The sequence below is a fragment of the Macaca fascicularis genome, chromosome 11, assembly GCF_037993035.2.
Source record: "Macaca fascicularis isolate 582-1 chromosome 11, T2T-MFA8v1.1".
Classification (NCBI taxonomy): Eukaryota; Metazoa; Chordata; class Mammalia; order Primates; family Cercopithecidae; genus Macaca; species Macaca fascicularis.
The window spans coordinates 108,593,773-108,618,150 of record NC_088385.1 but is presented as its reverse complement, the minus strand read 5'-3'; the positions used below and the strand labels follow the sequence as shown (position 1 = coordinate 108,618,150).

Below are 24,378 nucleotides of genomic sequence, written 5' to 3'. Positions count from 1 at the left end.
GGCACTGTTGACAATACTTCACAGCTAGGTCCTATTATTGTCACCATTTTACAGATGGGGAAACTGAAGCATAAGGAAGTTAAACTGTCTTTCCAAGGGCAACAGCTAGCAGGAAGCAGAATCAAGATTGGAACCCAGGGTTCCAGGGTTCCAGGGTCCAGGCACTGGACTCCTATGTGCCGAAGGTTACTGAAATCATAGCTGTCACTCATCTTTTCAGGTTGTGAAAAGCAGGATTTAGTATATACACACAGTGGAATATTATCCAGCTGTCAAAAGGAATGAAGTTCTGATACATGCAACAATGTGGATGAACTTTGGAAACATTATGCTGAGTGAAAGAAGCCAGACACAAAAAGTCCTGCATTGTCTGATTCCATTAACATGAAATATCCAAAATAGGTAAACCCAGAGAGACAAAGCAGATTAATGGTTGCCAGGGCCTGGGAGGAGAGGGCAAGGGGGAGTAACTGCTTAATGGGATATGGGATATAGGGTCTTTTTGGGATGATGAAAATGTTTTAGAAATAGAAGTAGTGGCTGTACAACATGGCGAACATACTAATAGCCACTGAATTGTTCACTTTAAAATGGTTAATGTTATAAGTGAATTTCACCTCAATTTTTTTTTTTTTTTTTTTTTTTTTTTTGAGACAGAGCCTGGCTCTGTTGCCCAAGCTGGAATGCAGTGGTGCGTTCTCCATTCACTGCAGCCTCTGCCTCGTGGGTTCAAGAGATTCTCCTGCCTCAGCTTCCTGAGTGGCTGAGATTACAGGTGTCTGCCACCACGCCCGGCTAATTTTTGTATTTTTAGTAGAGACTGGGTTTCACCATGTTGGCCAGGCTGGTCTGGAACTCCTAAGCTCAAATGATCTGCCTGCCTTGGCCTCCCAGAGTGCTGGGATTACAGGCGTGAGGCACCGTGCTTGGCTCACCTTAATTTTTTAAAAAAGGTAGGATTGAATGCTAGGCACTCACCAACTTTCACTGTTCCTCCTTGAGGTTTTTCAACGAACAAGATGGACAGCTGGGAGTTGGCATTCTGCTTGTCTTGTTCCTCCCCAACAGGTGACTCGCCAAGGGACCATTCTGATGAGCAGAAAGGAGGAAAAGGATTATTTCAGAGCCAGGCTCTTCTTAGGCAGTCTTACCTAGATTTGTTGTTCTCACCAATGTTGCAGCTTTTCTTTGTCTAATAAACCTAGATAAATACAACATCATTCTTTCCACTCCCAGCAGCCATCAGTAGAGGGGAACAGATTCCCATTCTTACAGGGGTATCTCTTCCATGACAGGGCAAAGGCACATTATGTAATTCCTAGAAAAAGTGGAACTTTCCAGGTAAGCTGTTATTCTCTCTTTGTTGACTGCCATAGTTCCTTTGCTTCCCCATCTTGCCTGTCCCCTAACAGGTAAACAGTGGTGGTCAGCATATCGAAGCAGGACTCTTGGTGTTTTTCTAGGTGATGGACTATAAGGCCACATCGATACAACTACATGAAAAAGACTAAAGGGATAGGTCATTTGGAGAGTAAACTGTCTGACAAGGGTCAGAAAGCCACGCCTGGCCTGGTATTTCTAGATTCCTTGCTTTTGAAAGAGAGTTTTATTAGGGTTGTACAGATGTGGCCATAGTTTGACAAGGAAGTAACAGATCATGACCTGTGGTACAAATTGCAGGGATACTAGGATTGTGCTGCAAGGGGAAAAAACAAAACAAAACAGAGAACTGGAAAGAAAAAAAACTGAGGCTTTCCCATGAAGAGAGACAAGCTGGAAATAGAGTTTCTTTTGCATCTTCTCATTTGCACTCTGGTGGTTAGTGTTAATCTGCAGTCAATTCCAATTCTAGGATAGTAGAGAGAACTGTAGATAGTCCCCCTGTCTCTGAGCCGAATGCAGAGTTCAGGTGCAGCCACTTAGTAACTGGAAAAAAATGCATAGGTTGCAAACTCTCTGCTTGTTAATGTTTCTTGAAAAGAAGGAAAATGCACATTTAATTATTTTAGTTTTCATGTATCAATCATGCTTGATATTTCTATCTGTAGTAGTAGGCCATCATTTTCACAATGAAGTTAAACATTTTCACAATCATGTGACAATCATAGTCATATGATTACACGTTTTTAAACACCCAAGTTAATGTTAAGATTTTATGTTGTTTGTGTTTATGATATTAATAGGAACACATTTAGAACATGAGGATAAGTGTTTCTCTTGTTTTGTTCACTTCTATACCTGCAGTGCCTATAGGAGTGGCTGGCCCATAAGAGGCCCATAATAGGATCATATTAGGTCCTCAATACAAATTTGTCGAACGAATGAATGAGTGAATGACTTCACAGAACAGGAGCTACAGCTGATAGGATGCATTTGAAAGTGTTTTATCGTCTGTATGTAAAGTTCTATAAAAATGTGAATTATTATCTAACTTTAGTACATCCCCAAAATGAAGATTGATCTCTGTGTATTTGCTAAATATTAAATGTGATAGAACAAATCTGTGGCATATGTGGCTAGATCCTTGAACGTGTGTGTATCATGCAAAATTAATTGTTTCTCAATACATTAGTTTTCTTGTAAGAGGAAACATAATGAAAGATTGCTGTAAAAACTACAATCTGAATAAGACAAGGATTAGAATCAATACAGCTTCAAGGAATGAGCTCATTAGTGATTGTATTAGGATGAGGTCAGGATGCCTTGTCTGGGCTTGTGCTCACCTGAATCTTTTCTCTCCAGGGCCCGACTACCCAAACCTGAAAGGAAAGTGTGATTTGGGTGATGCAGAGGGATGGAAAGACGATGAAAATGGTGTGCTGACTTCAACCTTCTTAGGCTCCGCTAAACCCTGTCTCCTCTGGTGATAGGAAGGAAAAAAACCCCTACAAGTTGGCTTGGATAGAAAATCAGTAGAGCTCCAAGTATGAAAGCATCTATAAAAGTGTATGTCTTATTTTAAAATGATAGAAACATTTAAAAATCCCAGCTGGGTGCGGTGGTTCACGCCTGTAATCCCAGCACTTTGGGGGGCCAAAGTGGGTGGATCACTTGAGGTCAGGTGTTCGAGACCAGTCTGGCCAACATGGTGAAACCCTGTCTCTTCTAAAAATATAAAAATTAGCCCGGCTTGTTGGTGCACGCCTGTAATCTCAACTACTCAGGAGGCTAAGGTACGAGAATCACTCGAACCTGGGAGGCACAGGTTGCAGTGAGCTGAGATCGCACCACTGCACTCCAGCCTGAGCAATAGAGGGAGACTCAGTCTTAAAAAAAGAAAGGAAAGAAAGATTTAAAAATCCAAATATCTAAGTTTAAAGAACAGGGGAAAAACGTGGATATACAGTGAGAAATAGAAGACAGATATGTTGACCCCTAACATTTATACCCAAGATTTACCAATCTTTTTTATTTCTCAAAGAATGCCTCTTTCTAAGAAGTTTCTCATGTAAAACAAAAAATTGTCATTAAAGCCAACATTTTCTTCTTGGTGCCATCACAGGCGAAACCTGTTGCCCCTGCTCTGTGCACTGGCTCAGCAAGGAGGCTCACTGCCTCTTCTTTTCCTCTACTGTCAATGAAGAATACATTTAAAAGCAGGGAAAAGGGTAGAAATTATCCTAACCTGGAGGCAAGGCGCTAGGCGGGGAGACTTCCTCTTCATCTGAAACAAGAAATAGGAGTAAAAAGTCAAGGAGAAAAGGACTTCATCCCAAGTAACCTGAGAAAAGAGAAATCTGAAAAAGAAGATGACAAACCACACAATACACTTTCAACTGCTGAACAAGCCTTAGAAAACTTGGTACCTGCAAAGTGAAACCTGAGTATTGCTGGCAAAGAAAGAAAAAATAATAAATAAAAAGTTGATAGAGTAGGGTAATCCAAATGGAAGCGCGCAGATTTAAAAATGGAACACTGCAAGTGTTTTATGTGACTGTAGGTTAGGAAAAAATGAATGCTAAAAATCAAACCTTGATGAAATCAATAATGGAAGTGGTTTTCAAGTCCTGATTTTGTAGCTAAAGTGAATGGCAGACATTATTCATACATCACATTCGTTTGGACACAGACATAAAAGTCTATATATGTACTATCTGAGAACTCATTTCCACCCAGAAAACCTCATGATTAATTGCTCTTCAGTATTTAAGAAACAAAAGTCAAGATAAATTAATATAAATATAAACTTTATAAGCATTTTTTCCAACATTATATTGGTATTGAACAGTGCTGTGTAATTTCTTAATATTTACCCATACGTATTTGTGAAATTCAAAATATGTCTTTTCATGTTTATGTGCAGAATATTTCCCTTTTTAAAAACATCTGAACTTCAAAGTTCACATTTTATGTATTTATTTTGGATAAACAAGTTTATATGTAAATTCAGTCAGCATACCTAGTTGACTTAAAAACTTCAGTAGAAGGATACATTTTAAAACCACTTGGAAGACCATCTCTATAAAAGTGATTTTCCCAGGACAGTAACCAGACGCAGCCTAACCCAACACCATCTTAATTGGCAGAGGTTCAGTGGGCTGGAGCTTTGTGCTTTTTGCTTTTTATAATACAAATGCTATGAGAAAAAGAACGTCAGTATTGTTTCCTGTTAGCAGAGGAGGAAAGCTCAACCTAGTTAGGAGAACAACCACAACAAAATGAAAAGCTGCACTAACTAATGAAGAATATTAGTAACACATGATGCTGGCATGAACAACTTGCATTTTATTGTAGAGCCCTTATAAATAGGATCTCCCCAGTTAGTGTTTATATTATCAGCCAGAGGGTTAGTTATCGTGTGGTAGAATGAGGACTTATGCAAGGTATAAATGCGCATAGCATTCACCACTATGAAAACAAGTACAGTCCAGTTAGAATAGAACCAACTGGACTCTACACACACCTTAATGATAAGATTCCCCATCACTTGTGAATGTAAAACATTTAATTTAAAAATGTTAACATTCCAATATATAAAACAGCTACTATGAATGCACCTGGTATATTCTATAGCTGCCAGGTTTGTTTGTTTTTTTTTTAAGGAAACTATAAGTTACAGTGTGGTTAAGACATTTATCTTCATCTTTGAAAAAGCCCACATTCTATCACAGTGATGTATGGTCAGACTTAACAGCCCCAGTTGTTAAACACCTGGATCAAGTCATAACCAGTTTTATTGCAAAGGACCCTGTACACATTTGTCAATTCTAGTACCTTCCTAGTTACCCAGCAAGTCACTAACATACAGAAACATTCATCACGAGAAGCAAGAAATACTACCCATCCCTTCTGCATTAAAGCAACTTGTTACTTGTGAGCTACAGTGCTCCCATCACGGAGGTCTGTGAACAGTCAAAGTTCACATTTTACATCCTTAAAGAGGCATCTGGTGTCATCTGGACCTCTGCTGTGCTCTTTCCAAAGCATACACTAGTGCTTTTATGAATAATAAAATCTTCGTACTTAAAATACTAGAATATTTGTGAATTTACGGCCTGGGCAACGTAACAAGACTATCTCTGTAAAAAAATAAAATAAAAAAAATTAATTAGCCAGGCTTGCATATTATTTGCATGCTGAGAGCTTGGTGGTGTGTGCCTGTAGTCTCAACCACTTGAGAGGTTGAGGCTAGAGGGTTACTTGAGTCCAGGAATTGAAAGCTGTAGTGAGCCATGATCATGCCACTGTACTCTAGCCTGGATGACACAGCAAGACCCTGACTCTAAAAACAAAAACAAAAACAAACTAGAATAATTGTAGATTTCAAAATGTAAATGTATATGACTGTATAAAACAGGATACAGGAAACACATGCACAGGAATGTTAATTAAAAAGTGCTTTAAAAAATTCCTGACAAAAAGACATAAAATAGTATGTTTTTATATAATCTATTAGAATATTTACTACAAGTATTACCTGCTGGCCTGAAATTTCTTTTCCCAAACTGTCAAACAGGGATATGTGTTATTACTTTTTATTAAAATAACTAATGCATTTATAATATATTAATATAATATATTAATATCATTACTTCAGAATCCAAGAGGTGATTCACTGGGTCATGTGGGATTTGAGATTCTTAACACGAAGCTCTCTGTGGTCAAAGCAGCTTGAAAAATGCTAGGCTGGAGTTAAATGCTTGTATTTTATTGTTTTGTGTTTGTGTGTTTGCTGCAGGACATCTCAAAGCTCTCAGTGTGCAAATAATGTGTACTGGAAATGGGGGTGACAAGAAATGATATAGTCGTTAGCACCTCCCAAACTTAGTTCGCTTTGAATTTTTTTCTCCTGAACTAATATGCATGCATTCACATTCCACAAAATTGCGCATTTGCCCGGTATAGGGATTTCTGAGCTATTAGGAGAATTCTGTGTTTCAGAAGACTGTGAAATAATTAAAATTTTACATTATCAAAAATAAAATAACTTGTAATTTTCCCGTAATATTACTTGCCATAGATTTAATTCAGTATTCAGTACTTTATTCTTGTCACCTAGTCAAAGACTTATTTACTGAAATATATAAGATTGTTAATTTAAAGTCCTGTAAAAATGAACAGAAATGAAGTTAAAATTCAATCAAATCCTAGAAAGGAGCTTTCTTTGTTAAATGTAAACTAGAAGCTTGAACCAATTTGATTCAAATGAACACTTTATAAAGGTTTTGTGATGGTTTACTTTTTGTTTGTGCACAGAGCATAATGAAACATTGAGTTAATGATCTAGAACACAAAATGATTGAGAAGAGTGTTCACTTACTTTCATGAAACTAAAATGAAGAAAAATAATCTTGTCTTTAAAAAATTGATTGATACATAATGATATTTGCACATATTTACAGGGTACATGTGATGGTTTGTTACATGCATAGAGTATGTAATGATGGCAGTCCGGGTTTTTTTGTTTGTTGTTTGAGACAGAGTCTCACTCTATCACCTAGGCTGGAGTGCAGTGGTACAATCTTGGCTCACTGCAACCTCTACCTCCAAGGTTCAAGCAATTCTCGTGCCTGAACCTCCTGAGTAGCTGAGACTACAGACATCTGCCACCACACCCAGCTAATTTTTGTATTTTTAGTAGAGACAGGGTTTCGCCATATTGGCCAGCTGGTCTCGAACTCCTGGACTCAAGCAATCCTCCTGCCTCGGCCTCCCGAAGTGCTGGGATTACAGGAATGAGGAGGCACCACGCCTGGCCAGCAATCTGTTTTTTAAGCAAAAATTTGATAGGTGAGTAGTTTCAACGTCTACTAAATGTTAAGACTATTTGGAGGACATGCACAATTGTTTTAGACTATGAAGGAACACATATTAATGCAATGCTTCAGAGTATCATGAAATAGTCTTCCTCTAGATCACCCAACAGTAATTTCAAACAGCAATTACTTCTCAATTGGCAATCTTTGATTCATTGCACATAAATTTTCAAATTTACAAAAGTGCTAGAAAACATAATCAACATGAGAAAAGTTGACTGTTTCCTTTCTTTTATTTTTATTTATTAATTAATTTTCGTTTTAGATGAAGTCTCACTCTGTTGCCCAGGCTGGAGTGCAGTGGCGCCATCTCAGCTCATGGCAACCTCTGCCTCCCAGGTTCAAGCAATTCTCCTGCCTCAGCCTCCCAAGTAGCTGGAAATACAGGTGCTTGTTACCACGCCTGGCTAATTTTTGTATTTTTAATAGAGATGGGGTTTCACCATGTTGACCAGACTGGTCTCAAACTCCTGAGCTCAAGTGATCCTCCTGCCTTGGCCTCCCAGATTGCTGGGGTAACAGGCATGAGCCACCTTGCCCAGCCAGTTTCCTTTCTTTTAAAAGTTGTTTCAGTCCTGGCACTTTTTTTAGATTGGGAAATGTAGTTAAGATATTGGGATTCTGACTTTAAATTCTAAAAAAAAAATTGCCTGGATTGATTTGGTTGAGTTCAATGATACTGAAATGTTTAATGGTTCTTATTTGTCATAGAAACCAGATTCTATTGCTACGAGGTAGATTGAATATCCAAACCTTTCTGGTTGTGTCCAGTTCAACAATACATATATGAATGACGTAGCATCTTACAAACAACATTTTCAAACAAACCAAAAAATATATGTGTCATATTTCATTTTTTTCCTATCTAAAAGTGGTGATGATGAATACATAAACATCAAGTTTTAGCTTGTTGGAATATGACATACAGGGAAACCACACACTCAGCGTAGCAGGGCTATCTTCCCCTAGCTGCATAGAAGGGCAGTTTACCAAAGTGGAATTTTATTCATCTGTAAGTCATGGGAAAATAGCATTTGTAAGACCATAAAAATGATTCTTTAAACAACCGAAGTTCCCAGAGAAGAACTTCTAGAAAGTAGGGAAAGAACCCAGTCTTATATTACAAGCCTGGGATTTTAGGGAGTACACATAAACACTTCGTAATGTGAGTGAGAGACTCGTAACTGAATAAAAAGCTCCAGAGATAGTAGAATGTATACATTCTTCTAGTTATCCAAACTCTCTGGAGCATAAAGTAACTCCTACCTATGGTTGATTTTAAATTGCCTTTTAAAATTATTTAAGCAATATACACTTGAGACAATTGTTGAGATTTAAGAATAAAGACCAAAAGCTTATAAAATTGTGACTTGTAAACAAACAGTGACATACTGATACAATACCTTGTTTGATTGAGACAAATTCATGAATTCCTCAAGCAGAGCAATCAGTTGTGGTACATACTGGTGTTTGTGACCAAAATAACAACAGCAATAAAATATGGGAGACAATAACAATAGCTAATGTTAATTCATCATGTTTTGAGGCATTCGGTTAATTTATTGCATTTTCTTAATGAGACGATACATGCCTTCACACTTTGGTGCTTATAAAACCATGATTTATCCTACAATACATATGTACATTTAATGATTTTTTTCTTCCCAGAATCTATTAAATCAATCTTGCCTAATAGTGGCTGTGTCTTTGAATTGAAAAGTGTGGTGACATCAATTTTAAACAAAGTTCATTACAAAGAAGTAATGTAATTAGAATACATAGATCAAGCATGGAGAAATTTTAATAGATGGTTGATTGACACCTAAAGGTAAATTGTACAAAAATATTTTAGCATGCTAGTAAAAAGCGCCAGGGTAATGTTATTGCAGATGTAAAAGAACCTAAATTTTTTTTAAAATCTTTTTTAAATTTAAAACAAAATCACATAATTTAGGAGAAAGTGTGTTGGAACTTCTGCTGATTCACTTCCTCATCTGTCAGTCACCTTCATAAAAAAGAAAGACTTCATCTCAGGTTATGTGAGATATTTAATACACACAGGGTTCATTCACGATAGTTTATGTGGTGAATGCCTGGGAAAAGAAAATAAGTTTTTATTTCCCTTTTAGCAATTACCAAAAACAGTAATAAAAAAAGGAAGTAACTTCACCAATTGAAAAGATACAGACTCTAAGCTAATAAGATGTAAAAATAAAATATCAGCACTTAGGCATGGAAATGAGTACTGGTCTTCAAAGTGGTCTCTGATTCTAATGCTGCTGTCACTTTTTGAACCAGCCACAGAACCATTTTCAGAGCTTTCCACAGGGCCAGCTGTTGAGGCACAGCAGAAACCTACTCCGATTACCCTATGTTCAGACATAGGATGTTGGATCTTAGTTGACGAAAAAAAAGTATGATCCCACTTGATCACCCACATTATTCTCTACACATGGCCCTCTGTAACTCTTGTCTGCTTCCAAAAGTGAAATCCACCTTCCTCTGTTGATGGTTGTTCTTCCCCATAAAGTGTAACTTGGCTCCAGGAGGGCAGGACCCAGTGCCCAGATCTGTGCCTGGCATGTAGCCAACACTCAGCAAATCTTGCTGAATAAATATGTGCTAGAATAAAAGGCGGATCTTTGGCCCTACTGAGCATACAGAAAAGAACCTATACTTAGCGTTCCATTGACTTGCTACCTATTATTATTATGAAAGAATTCTAAGCCAGGACAGCATTATTTTTATAAGGGCAATGCCTCCTGGTATGATTCCTCTGAAGGAGATTTGCCCATCTAATTTCTGCTATTGCTGTTTGGTTAAACATATTTCTTTATTGTCATCTCTCTTGTTTCAATTCCAGGATACTTTGCCCAGGTCCCAGGACAAAGTGGTCAGTATTAAGGAATAGGATAGCTGGATGGATAGCCAGATGCAAACAAGCAAGCAAGCAAACAAACAATAATAAAACCCCGTGCTGGGAAATTGGCTGCTTTCCAGACAGAGACTTTTAGCAAATCTGAAAAAGTTGGCAAATCTAACCACAAACGCTGCTTCTAAGATTAATATCAGAATCAACTCTCTGTGGCTTCAAAAAGTATTTTCAGAACATTTCTGAGCTGTTGCAGAATGATTCAATCAATCTGGAAATGATGTTAAGGCTGCATTGCTATGATTAATAATCTTAATAGTGACAGATTTGGAGCAATTAATTGAATATCTGTCAACTAATTAAAGACCAGTTAAAGTGCTGAAAATGTACCAAAATCCAGGCATGACCATTTTTAGTAGCTTTAGGCAAGTTGGTCTTACAGAGAAAATCATCCATCTGTTCTGCAGTAGTGCCTCATTCTAACCCTCAGTGACTAAGAACGTACATGGGATGCTCATCCTCCTACCCAGCACTCATGGTGAACGGAAATAAAAATCTATCCAGATTACCACTGAACGGTCAGCAGCTAAGCCAGCATGGAAATTCAACTGCTCATTCATTTTGCAAGTATTTATTAGATGATTGCTCTGTACAGCTCTCTGCTAGATGCTGGATGGAATAAGATGAGGGGCCCAATGTCAAAAAGCTTACAGCCTGTTAGGAAAAGGAGTCAACCATTAATGCGTGATTACATGGAGACAAGAGTGAAAGATGGAGGCAGTAGGTCCAAGAGAAATCAGGAGAAAGAAGGGGAGATAAAAGTGAGCCAGGATGGTCAGGGGAAAGCTGTACAAAGGAGTGAAACCTGAGTTGGATAGTTAAAAAAAAAAAAAAAAAATTAGATAGACTGACAGTTGGAGGACGGAGGGAGAGCAGGAGAGTTCTAGCTCATGCTGGAGAAAAGGTAGGTTGCACCCATCAATCCTGTTTATGCCCGTGCAGGACTCTTTTCTCAACTGGGGATATACATGTAGCAGTAATTATTGTGTCTACTTTTTGGTTAAGTATTTTGTCTGTGCTTGATGAAAGTGGGTAATAGTTGAAGAGGACTGTATATTTATAATAAACTTCCATCCACTTACCTTCTTTATTTAGGGATGTCACTTTCTATCCTAAATTGATTTGCTTCCTAGGCATGTAAGGCAAATACATATATATACATGTATTTGCCATTATATATGTATACACACACACACACGGCAGTTTTTGTACCTGGGCGTGTAACTGCAGGTGGTCATGGTTTTGCTTATCTTCTGCAAATGTCAGAAAAATGCTACTAATTTCAAAATGCCCTAGTCATCTAGCCTTGCTCTTTCATCATGCTGTGTTCTCCATAAATAAGAGTCTTTTGTTGGTTGGTTGGTTGGTTGAATTTAAGGAAAGGCATTTTCTCATTTAAGCATACAAGTATAATATGGTGACTTTTCAAATTAAGGGTCAGGCACAGGCTTTGTTTAAACTTTGACAGCTTGCCCTCTGGGATTACATCATCTGCTCTGTTGGTTGAGCCTTGCAGCCTGGCCCAAACACCTTTCCAAATTTGGAAACAGAGGTGTTTGCCCATTGGCCTTGTAGAGAATAATGTTACAATAATTTCGGCCAGTATGTCCAAACCTCCTTGAAACCATCCCATGGAAGGAGTTCTAGGAGTTTGCACTGTCTGCATTCCATAAGCAAATAACCTTCAAACTGTGGCCCACGTGGCCAGGATTAGTATTCATGTTACTCTCCATGGGAGCCACTGAAGGTCAAGGACAAAGTCAGTATACTAACATTATGCATTCATTATGAGAGCATAAGTTCAAGTTAGCTGAAGAAAAGTAATCCAATGTACTGAAAGAAAGAAAAAAGTATTTTACTAATATATAGGAGACAAGAATATCATAGAAATTAGATAATGAAAGATGACACATCGAGACCAAAGCGATACCTAACAAGCTTTTGAGCCGTGTCCAGGAAAAAGAGAAACTTCATGTTGCAGTCAGGAAACAATTATTTCAAAATTTAAACTTTGTTATTCATTATGCAAATAAAAGGTTCACTTTTTAAAATGACAATACAAACATATAAAGCAAAACTGTCTAATCCACCTTCATGAAAACTTCCCTCTATGAAAGGCTATTGTTCCTTAGCTTAAGACAGATGAAAATCATTTCCTCCACGGTGAGACAAAGGAATTAGTATTTCATGGAGTAACTGAAGTATATGATTAAGATTGTTTTGTAAAACGAGAGTATCTCCATATAAAGTAAAAATAGTGTAATATTACAGGAGCTAGTTTTCTCAAACTGCCCTCCTGAAAAATAATCTCTGTACAGTTTCCAGTTCAAGAAGGAGCAACGTGTTTGCTTAATGTTATATTGTGAATCTGTAGAAATAATTATATAAATCTACATGAATCCATAGTCAGTATCACAAAGTGAGATGCTAGCCTTCAAAATTACTAGTGGAACCTGGAAGAGTTCACACAATAACACGAAAACATTTAATTTTTTCAAAAAAATCTGGGTAATTCAGATCATTTTCTCAATTGATATAATCCTAAGAAGACCAAACACCTCTTTTCCTTAGCATGCACATTGAAACTTGGAAACTACCAATTAATTGCCTGGCATATTAACAAATGCTTGTGGTATTTTTATCATTGTTGTTTTTCTTTTAGAAATACATGTAATGGAAACTTAACAACACACCATTTGTCATTATACTGACTGGGTCTTGCAGATAAGATGCAAAGGCAGAACACTAAACCACATTGATGAAAGATAATGCAGAGAAGTTCTATGGGGCCACCATGACAATCATTACTGACCTCTTTCTGCTTCTAATTTTGTGGACTTCAGCCTCACTCTCCCTCCCTCCAACTCACCTTTTGCTGGTGTAGTTCCGGCCTCCTTCTCTTTACTTGGTTCTGTGTAGAAAGTACAAGCATATTTTTTAAAGTGTCTTTAAGCATTTTATTGTGTGATGAGCAATGGGGTGGAGAGGGGGAGGAAAGAAATAAATGACAACAGAACAGGTCATAAATGATACTGAATACTCGTGCTGTACATGAATTATGAATTTAGAAGTTATAATTTAGAGCCACACTAAACTTTTCATGAAAAGCAATTAATCTGATCATTTTTGGAAAAGCACACATAAGAACACTCAATACAGATTTTGTTAAAATGCACTCAACTATACTTGGATCATGTTATGTAACATGCTGGAGTAGAATTGGGCAAAAAAAAATGTGAGCCACTTTATTTTAGACCTCAACAAGGGACTGACTTTTTAAAGAAAAATCAGTTTGCCCCATGTAATTATTCCAAGAGTTTGGACTTACAGATTTTATAGTAAAGTACGAAATATCTAATTGTCTTACTGACCTCTTTCTGCTTCTAATTTTGTTGACTTCAGCCTCACTCTCCCTCCCTCCAACTCACCTTTTGCTGGTGTAGTTCCGGCATCCTTCTCTTTACTTGGTTCTGTGTAGAAAGTACAAGCATATTTTTTAAAGTATCTTTAAGCATTTTATTGTGTGATGAGCAACGGGGTGGAGAGGGGGAGGGAAGAAATAAATGACAACAGAACAGGTCATAAATGATACCGAATACTCGTGCTGTACATGAATTATGAATTTAGAAGTTATAATTTAGAGCCACACTAAACTTTTCGTGAAAAGCAATTAATCTGATCAATTTTGAAAAAGTACACATAAGAACACTCAATACAGATTTTGTTAAAATGCACTCAACTATACTTGGATCATGTTATATAACATGCTGGAGTAGAATTGGGCAAAAACAAAAATGTGAGCCACTTAATTTTAGACCTCAACAAGGGACTGACTTTTTAAAGAAAAGTCAGTTTGCCCCGTGTAATGATTCCAAGAGTTTAGACTTCTAGATTTTATAGTAAAGTACAAAATGTGTAATTGTGTGCAGTGTATGTTAATTCAAGGAAAATGTTTCAGTGTCCATGTGAATCTTCTGGATTGGGTTTAGTGGCAATAAATGCAAAACAAGAGCGGTAACATCAGATTCTATCAGTTGAGACCATCTAGTTTGCATTTCTCTGTGTTTGGAATCATATTAGTTTAGACCTGCAAATGATATCTGACTTATGGTATATGTAAAAAAAGAATTGTTTCAAGAATGGATTCTCTTTTTTTGGACTGATGAATAGAGATTCAAATCTCAGTTAACTAAGAAGGACAATTTTAGCAGAATTTGGGAGGAGACATTTGAGCAAGAGGAAGTCAATGTTGTGCAATGAATATGAAATATGGCAAAGGAAATGATAGGGGCTCAGTGGCAGTAACTAATATGAAAAACAGAAGGGAAAGGTTTGTTTGTAATGGTCAGTAGGTTCTTAGTGTACCAATGTTGATCAAAGTAAATTTGTTATGGGCAAGAAGAAAACATACTAAGGAAGAGGAAGATCCTAAGAAAAATGTCACACATCTATACTAGTTTCAAGATCAAGATCTAAAGAAAATAAATCTAAGCTTGCCCCTGTTTGAACTCATATGACACTGAGCCAGTTTTGTTCATTTTGACACATTGTAATACTTCTCTATACTGTTTAGGGTTTAGTGTGTGAATCTAGTATTTTTAGCTGGACAAAGGGCCTCTTGTGAGTAGCTAGTTTTCTTAAACTGCCCTCCTGAAAAACAATCTCTGCTTGAGCCCAGGAGTTTGAGGCTGCGGTGAGCTGTGATGGTGCCACTGCACTCCAGCTTGGATAACAGAGCAAGACGCTGTCTCAAGAAAGAGAAAGAAAAGAAAAAAGAAAACAAAGAAAAGAGTAAAACGATCTCCAGGGAGGAAGAGGAAGAGCTTTATAATTGCCTCATAAGTTTTTGTGTGAAAAGATGATTAGAAACCGAGACCTTCTCCAACTCCTGCTTTCACCTAAGCTGGACCAGGTCTACAGTCACCTGCTGGCTTCATAACACGTTGTCAGTTTAAGCAACCCAAAAGTAATCACATACTGCTTGGTGGGGGTGGGGGGTTCTTATAATATTGCCTAATGTTTTAATGTTTTAGTTGCATTTTATATAATTGTTCTCCAGGCTGTATTCTATTTTCTACCTGGCTGCAAACAAACTGAATACAGGGAGATGTGTTCTATGTAGAGTTCCCCACTACATCTGGCACAATATGCTTGCACCTAGCTATTAATACGTATATGGTAGGTATGTCTGAATCCCTCTGAAGGGTTAGGTCAGAGTTGTGCACAAGGTAAATACCTAGTGAATAATTATTGAATGGATGCCAGTTTATCACCCTTTTCAAGGAGGAAGAGGGATGAGAAAGGCCACTTTGGAGTCTTTATAGGACAATGCACGTGATTTTGGTTGCTTCCATCTTGGGGCTGTTTGGCTGATAAATGGCTCTGAAGAGCCATGTTGGGAATTTAAGCCATGTTGAGCTTTCAATCTTTCGAGCTTTCAATCTTTCAATCCTCTTCTCTTCTTTAGGTGTATGTGGACCTAAAAACAAGCTTCACATATTGCATGACATTGAGGACTGCCCTACCTGCCAAGGGTCTCACTGGATCCTTGTGCTTGTTTCCTACTGCCAGCTGGTGGACAATATGGTACTAAGAACTCAAGAAGTTGGTCCTCACGTTGAACCTCAGAGGCCACCAAACCTTTCTGGAAAGTCCCTAGGGAGTTTCTGCAGGTGCTCAATGGTGACATATGTCAAGTTGAGAAGGGACAGCTGATCTTCCAGGGTAGAGATGGATCCACTCCCCACTCTCATGAAGAAGATGTGGGTTTGTTTGACCTTCACTATATAGGAAAAAGCCTCACAAATCCTTCAACCCCTTGAACGGAGGCTCAGCCTCCATGCTGTAAAATGCGGACATAATAACTTTTATGTAACTTGAAAGGTTTCATAAGAATTCTTCCCCTAATATATATGAAGTGCCATCCAAATTAGATTAACACAAGAGGATTATATAAACACAATGTATTATTTTTATTATTATCAACTTATCACAATGGTCACCATCCAACTTCTCAGTAGGAATTAGGTTAAAGCTCACAGCTCACAGCACCATGGAGGCCAAATCATGCTGGGATGGACGTTCTGTATTTGCAGCCCAAATGTGTGTGAGGCAGTGTTTTTACTCACCTTCCGGGGGCGGGGCTGGGGCTGGCACTTCATTTTCTAGAAATGGAAAAGTCATGGAAATGTTAGGTTCATTTATCACAGAGAAGAACTGCTTTCCACAGCCCCAGGCTGCTTCTGCTGCAGGCAGCCATCTCACCTGTGTGTACTCACAAGAAGGATGGAGCAGGAAAACACATTCTCTCCTCTCTCGCTCTGTCTCACATACACACCCCCACACCCACACACACACCCTACTGCATCAAGAGGCCCAAGACATTCATGCTGCCATTTATGTGTGGTATATAGATTTCCAGAAGGTGGCATGGTGTAGTGATGGAAAGATAAAAGTAGAATGGGGATCCAAGTGTCCTTGCCACTTAGTTATCCTCTCCGAGGCAGGCCGGGCATTTACTTGTGCTGAGCCTGTTTTCCTGCCTCTAGAGAAATGGCCACAACACCCATCTTACACGGGCAGGACTGCTGTTAGGATGAAGTGAAACACAGTGGGTAGCAAGCATATGGCGAGCATATCCCATAGAGTCTAAGGTAAGGTCGGTGCAGAAATGAGATCCCTTTTTCCCAGAAAGCAAGAGCACTGCATCTTCAACATTGTTCTGCCTGCATGGGAGACACTTTCTGAACGCAGATGACATCAAAGTCCTCTGGCTTTGCAGCGCTTTTTGTTGTTGTTGTTGTTGTTGTTGTTTTACAAGGAAGGTGCAATTCATTGGGAAACAGAATTAAGCCCTCTCAGAGTCGCTTCTGGAAACATACGTGCTTGGAATAGATTCCCACCTACACTGATTCAAAATTTTCCAAGCTCTGATTTTGAGGTTTTGGTTTACCTGGCTTTGGATGTCTGGTTATTACAGAGCAGTCTGGCTATGAAGTCTGACAAAGAAACTTCTGTTAAAGAATATACTATTTCCAAGTAGCTGAAGGCATCCCCATGAACAAAGAGCACAGCATTTCCCCTGCCAAATCCCCGTGGATGCCCAGAATTGGGAATTAGTGACATGTGAGTATCACTCACTCATGAACCAGCTGCTTCACCTCCAGGACAAGAAGAGGCAGTTAATGAAGGTGATCGCTTCTAAAATTATCTTCTACTTGACTACTAAATAAAATATAAAGATAGCAAAGTTTTTGTATTATAGACACATTGTGGAATCCTGGGAGCCTTTGTCAGCATATGGGATTTTCCACTTTTTTTTCCACAAGTGACTCTTGTTGAACAGGGAGAACGATGCCCTGTAACAAGCAGTTTGGCAGAACAGTCACCACTATGTGTAGGCCAAGTGCCCCATTCTAGTCTAGGAAGGCTGGAATGAGCATGGAAAAAGGAATGGATTGCACCGTAACAGAAATCAAGAAAAGAGTAATGCAGGCCTGCCAGGATGCAATAATGTCTTTTTCCATCACTCATTTTGTGGCTAGTATAAACTTCAATTTATTGCTTTTTAAAAACTTTTATTCAGGTGGCCATAAATAAGTTTATTACTATTTACTAGTGAGGGAGAAGAATATATATAACCAATAGACAAAAAACATAACCTTATACATGGGCAGAAGAAAATGTAGCAGGATGTGATGTAATTCGCAGATACAGTGAAAACACAAATGTCCCTTGGATGGCATTGTCAGAAATGTTTTTGTTTCTTCACTACATCATGGAAAGAATCACTCAGGTTATCATCAATCAAAACATGAAACTGTCAGTCAAAGCATTTTATTTTCAGAGATCTGAGTGCAGAAATGGAAATCTAATATTGTCCTCTTGGCTTTGAATAAGTTATTGCAGCACATGGATATCAGAATACTGAGAGCGAGACGCCGATTTCGTTGACACGCTATCTTTCAGACAGGGCCATTGCCATGACATGCCCAAGGACTTCTTCCTGGTTCTGTCTACAGACAAGTTTCTCATCCCTCCAGTCTCCTTTCCCCACAGCTGCAGAAGTTATTTATCCTACAACTGTGTTTCATCCCATTATTCTGCTTGAAAGGGTTTCTATTACTATTTGATTAGGTCTACCCTCCCCAGGTTTGCATTCAAAGCCTTTGTTCGTGGGCACTTCTTTCTCTCCCTTCTCTTACTACGTTCCAGTGGCCCCTCTGTTCTAGAGCCATTTCTGTTCACCTTCTGACCTTTCTGCCACTGTTCTCCCCAGCAGACCTCCTGCTTTTTCTGAACATATGATGGAGTCAGACTTAGGTCTGAATCCTGACTCTCTGCCTTATTCATTGTGCAATCATGTGCAATTCCTTAATCTCTAACAGCCTTGGGTCCTTCATCTGTGAAATAAGATTAACAAAATAAATAACCTCTTAGGGTGCCAATTCTATGTAAAATGCGTAGGGTAGTTCCTGCCATGTAGAAAGAGCTCTATAATTCACAGAATGAACTGTTTCCATTACTATTATTTGGCAATCTTTATCCACATCGCCAACATTTTTCTCAAGGCGCTCGGAACTGATTATTCTTTTTTTTTTTTTTTTTTTTTTTTTTTGAGACGAAGTCTCGCTCTATCGCCAGGCTGGAGTGCAGTGGCGTGACCTTGGCTCACTGCAGTCTCCACCTCCTGGGTTCAAGCAGTTCTCCTGCCTCAACCTCCCAAGTGGCTGGGACTATAGGCACGTGCCACTATGCCCAGTGAATTTTTGTATTTTTAGTAGAGACAGGGTTTCACCATGTTGGCCAGGATGGTCTCGATCTCTTGACCTCATGAACCACCCGCCTCTGCCTCCCAAAGTGCTGGGATTATAGGTGTGAGCCACTGCGCCCGGTCAGAGCTGATTATTCTATTCCGTTGTTCTTTCTTACTCTTTTGCATTCTGGACCATGTCATAACACATTCTCTTTTTACTATGACTTAATTATTGTCTAATAGTCTCTGTATATTTATGTTTCTGTTTCTCCCCCATCTAAACAAAGTCAGGGGTCTTTCCTTCTTTTCTTATCTCCCTGGTGTCTCATTTTATTGCTGAAAACACGTTAAATGCATAGAGAATTGATACAAAAGAATTAAGAAGGGCTTCTTTTGGTGGTTGGATATCAACTATTAAATCGATAATACCTGTTTAGCATCTATGTGCCCAATTCTCATTTTTTAAGGGTAACCATAGTTGCTTAAAAATCCAGCTAAGGCCAATGGTAAATTCTAATCAAATACGTAAAAGAGAATCATCTTGGACACTAAAACTGTAGATGTTCCCTGAATGTACATTCTCCATTTCCATTTTTTCTATAGCCCCATGGGCTATGTAACAGACCAAAAATCAAAATGATAATGTAAAGGGCTTAATTCAACTTCCACTTAATTCACAAAACATTGGTCATGAATAGCCAACTCTACCAGAGAGAATGGCAGAAACATTATAGGATATTAATGTTAGGACCATTGTGGGATGGTTGCAGGGAGTAGAAATAGAAAAATGTATACTGGCCTGGTAAATAGGCAGATCCAGAACTTTTTCTTCTCAAAATCACAGAAACCTCTTTACTTTATAGCCAGTGAAGGAGTAAATACATTGCAACCCCTTATTAGAACCCACCACATGTAGGACCTAGTGTATATTAATCCTTTTAATCCTTACAACTCTGTGAAATCAGTACTATGATTATCTGCATTTTGCAAGTGGGAACTGAGGCTCTTTGAGATCGCACAGTCTAGGAAGGGTGGAACCAGGCTGTACTCCGGGCTTGCTTGGCTAAGCCTGGCCTCTGCAGCCCCGCCCTGCACTTCCTTTCCCTGCTACTTAAGTTGATCAAGTCAGAGCAGGGTTGATGGACTTCTCAGAACAATGACACCATTTTCCCCACTGAATTAGTTGGTCTTAATCTCAAGACCACATAGCCTCATATGGATGTTGTCCTCCCTATTTGTAGGAGTGGGGTGCACATGGATTTCCTCAAGTATGAGATAGAAATAATAGCACAGCCTAACTCAGGGGTCATTGGCGGAATGAATGCATTAGCAGGGGTAGAGAACATGGCAAATGTCACATAGGCTTTATCTTTTCATGGTTTTTATCGTTATGATCATCATTTTTACTCGGACACACCTATGAAAAAGACACTTATGTTTTCCTCCACATGCTGCCTGCGAAGGATATGTCTTATTTCTAGGTCTACGAGCTGTATGTGTTAAAACATGTTTGCATGTGGGGTGGGGACTGGACAGAAGAGGTGAGTCCCTCATAACCCTACTACAAAGTGGGAATAGTAGTTGAGCTCGATGCAATTTATATGCATTATAGTTTGCAGACTGCAGATAAGTAGATCAAACAATGATTCAATCAATCAATCATGGCAAGACAGAAATGATCAGAGAAAATAGGACCTTAGTCTTTTTCGGAGCATTTGAAACAGAAAATTCCAGTTGTCTTAAACCTGGAAACTGGAAAACCAAGGAGTGGTAAAGGCCAAGCAGCACATGACTTAAATGGAAAATGAAGCATTGCAGGTAAGTCTCAGAGACCCCAAGGTGTGCCCATTTACCTTGAAGGAACTTCTCACGCATCTCTCTCACTCTAATTCATATGTTTGTCTCTGACAGGTCCTGTCATGGTCAGCTTTGCCCATTTCTCTAAAAATAATTTACATGTTCCTAAATTTCACTGTCTGCCTCTGTAACATTCGTTCATTAACAGCAATTTCCACAGTACCTCACTGAATAGGAACCATAGGCAGGAGCACCCTTGCAAGCTAAATTCATTCAACTCCCATTATGAATTTAACAAGGTCAGTGGGTTATAAAAGTGGTTGCAATGCGATAAGATACCTGTGTTTAGGAAATTCACAGGTAAATGAATTGCCTTTCAGTATCAATTGAGTCACTGAACCAAGTCACGCTGCTCTCTTAAAACATTCAAGACTCATTACTTCCAGAAATCCTCTAGAACTTCTCAAACTGCAGTATGCATATTAATCACTTAGGGATCTCATCGAACTGCAGGTTCTGACTCTTGGGGTCTGCAGCAGTAGGGTTCACGATTCTGCATTTCAAGGTTGCGCAGTGGCTCAGGAGGTCACAGTGGGAGGATCGCTCGAGCCCAGGTGTTTGAGACCTACCTGGGCAACATAATGAAATCCTGTCTTCACAAAAAAACATTTTACATTAGCTGGTGCTTCCTAAGTCCCAGTGACTTGGGAGGCTGAGGTGGGAGTATCACTTAAGCCCAGGAGGTGGAGGCTGCAGTGAGCCAAGATTGTACCACTATACTTCAGCCAGGGTGACAGAGCAAGACCCCATCTCCAGAAATTTTTTTTTTAATTTTAAAAATAAAAAGATTCTGCATTTCTAAAAGGCTCCCAGGTGATGCTGCTGGTCCACAACCCACATTTTGAGTAACAAGGCTCAGCACACCCCCTAAATATCACCCGTTCCTCTCCTTTTTCAAATGTGAGTGGGAATCCTAATGGGTTTACAGTAGATGGGGACTTTTCTTCTCCCTTTGATCACAAGCTTCTTGAGGACAAGGCCCTTCTCCTTCTCCTTTTCAGATTCCACACAGCAGGTGCTCCATAAATATAGTTAACTGGCAGGCTGTTCCTCCCTGCACAAAAGCCCCTTCTCCTTGCTGCCAAGAAACCCATAACCGTCCCCTGGCATTCTGTGGGCAGCTTTCTTCGTCTGTGTTCCCCACAGGGAACACTATGTCTTTCATTGGTTCCCCTCCCGCTGGCCGAGGCTCCAGGGGCATTCACCCAAGCGCCATCATTTACATTTCTTCTTACTGTCAACAAATGTCTTCCATTTCTTAACAAGGGCAGGAGAGCAATTAGGGTTAGTTTTGGCTCTCAGGAATATTACACCCCTCGCCTTTCTAAGGAATCCTCCCCTTTTAAAATTGGGGCTCCCAAAAACAGCAAAGCAACTTGTGTCGAGGAACCTGTCCCACCAGTTTCTTAGCAAATAACAGTCAATCACACCAACTGTTGTCAACAAGGTCGGCTGTGTTGCAATGTTCGAGAGGCACCCACCTTTGGTAAGCTCTCTAAATCTTAAACAAGCAAACAGATATTTATTGAGGTGAGGTCCTGCTGTACTTCTGCTTATTCAAAAGCCAAGGGGCAAAGTTCTGTGGAACATTCCTGCTAGGTAAATACAGTTGGTTTTTTGTTCTCCTCTCTTGGTTCTCCCACATAATATCTTTGTTAGAAAACATGCTAACAGGACTAAAGAAGCATGCTTTAAAATGTTTGAATAAAAAAGGAAAAACAAGGATACTTTTTGAAAAAAAATAAGCCCAAGGAAATATTTTAAGGGACAACCTAAAAATGAACTGGTTTGTGAACCAACAACTAAAGCCAGCCCCTTTCCTGGGCAAGGGCGGCTGTTCTTCGATCCTTTCTAATGAACAGATACAGACTTTCTCTCCCTCTGCAGCACTGAAATGCTTTCAAAGGGGTAGATCTATTTATGGTGGATTTTTCCTATGGTCACCTACTGTAAAAAGCACAGGTATGCCACCAATGGCATGCCTGCACAGCCTGTGCCAAGGCATTCTAATTGACGGGCACTGGTGGCAGCTATGAAATAGACAGCCCCATATGTGGCCTTTGTGCTGCTGCAGAAACACTAGGGACCCAGTAACTCCATAAATGGTTTGGCCCTCTCCAGTGGAGTCCATTTCTATTTTCAATGATCAAGGGTTTCATGGTCAGTAATTTAAAGGGGAAAAAAAGAAATCTTACATCTTAAAATTCATTAAACTGTCTCTCTCTCTATGTCTGTGTTTATACACTTAAAACAAAACAAAACACCCAGTTCTCTTCTTCCCATGGGCTGTCTCAAATATTACATTATTTTACCTACTTAAACTATCTTCTGGGCCATTATGTACAATTTAATTTAGTTTTTTATACAAGGAAAGCATATCACATGACTATATTATATAGGCATAAAAAAGACAGAAGAACACATGATAACAGTTATCACTAAATGTTATGATTCTAGGTCTCTTTTTGTGGCTTTCTGTCACTTTCTTGGGGAAAATTTTTAAACAATAAAAAATATTCTTTGGAAATTTGAGGCATAGGGGAAAATTGTATGCTATTCCTAATTATTTTTTCTTATTCTCAAAGTAAAATTCTAGCTTTGAAAAAAAACGCGTGAAGGCTTTATGTTTTGTAAACATCATGATGAATAAGGAAGTGTCTACTTGGCCAACTCCTGTACTGTCATTTTTGGTGGTATAGCAAATTATCTTTCTTTTTAGATTAAATATGTAATAAACACTATCAGGTGTCTCCCCTCTTGATGATGGGGTCTGACTCTATATGCATACTCTAACCTGGATCTTATTTGCCCAGACACGAGCACAATGGAAGCTGCCATAGCATAAAATATTGCTTTCACAGGGACATTAATAATGCTTAGAGATGTTTGATTCTGTTAATCATAAGTGTACCCCATGGCCAGGTGTGGTGGCTCTCGCCTATAATCTCAGCACTTGGGGAGGCAGATGGAATCGCTTGAGCTCAGGAGTTCACGACTAGCCTGTGCAACATGGCAAAACCACATCTCTACCAAAAATACAAGAAATTAGTCGGGCATGGTGTTGCATGCCTGTGGTCCCAGCTACTTTGGAGGCTGAGGTGGGAGGATTGCTTGAGCTGGGTAGGCGAAGGTTGCAGTGAGCCAAGATTGCACCACCGCACTCCTGAGTGACAGAGTAAGACCCATCTCAAACAAAACAAAACAAACCAAAAACAGTGTACCCCCAAAATCAGCAAATATAAATGACAGTGTATTTTTATTGGCCAAATTGCTTATGTATCACAGATGCAGAATTTGGACAGAAATCAACATTTAATTCAACATTTTCACAGTTACTTGCTTATTTTGTTCCCCACTCTATTCATTATAGGCATCATGGGTCTGGATACCTTATACTTTGGGATTTAAGAGAATTACATACTTTTTAAATAAGTAGGCTGGGCTTGGTGGCTCACGCCTGTAATCCCATCACTTTGGCAGATGGGGGTGGGTGGCTTGCTTGAGCTCAGGAGTTCAAGACCAGGCCTGGCAATGTAGTGAGACCCTGTCTCTATACAAAAACAAAACAACAACAACAA

At 39.1% G+C, this 24,378-nt stretch overlaps 1 protein-coding gene across 27 annotated transcripts in view; it reads right to left on the bottom strand.

The window, feature by feature from the left end:
- The window catches only part of MYBPC1 (myosin binding protein C1), a 98,722-nt gene that overhangs the window by 62,761 nt on the left and 11,583 nt on the right, over nt 1-24,378 (bottom strand). For 6 of the 27 annotated variants that reach the window (XM_015431446.3, XM_065524705.1, XM_045365772.2 and 3 more), the window contains exons 2-7: nt 16,317-16,352; nt 13,617-13,658; nt 13,058-13,099; nt 3,626-3,664; nt 2,724-2,759; nt 979-1,089 (exon numbers count right to left, since the gene is read on the bottom strand). In XM_015431446.3, the coding sequence (XP_015286932.3) occupies nt 979-1,089; nt 2,724-2,759; nt 3,626-3,664; nt 13,058-13,099; nt 13,617-13,658; nt 16,317-16,352 (306 nt within the window). The remainder of the gene's footprint in view (nt 1-978; nt 1,090-2,723; nt 2,760-3,625; nt 3,665-13,057; nt 13,100-13,616; nt 13,659-16,316; nt 16,353-24,378) is intronic. The other 21 variants (XM_074007613.1, XM_074007616.1, XM_065524703.1 and 18 more) reach the window with 5 other exon arrangements.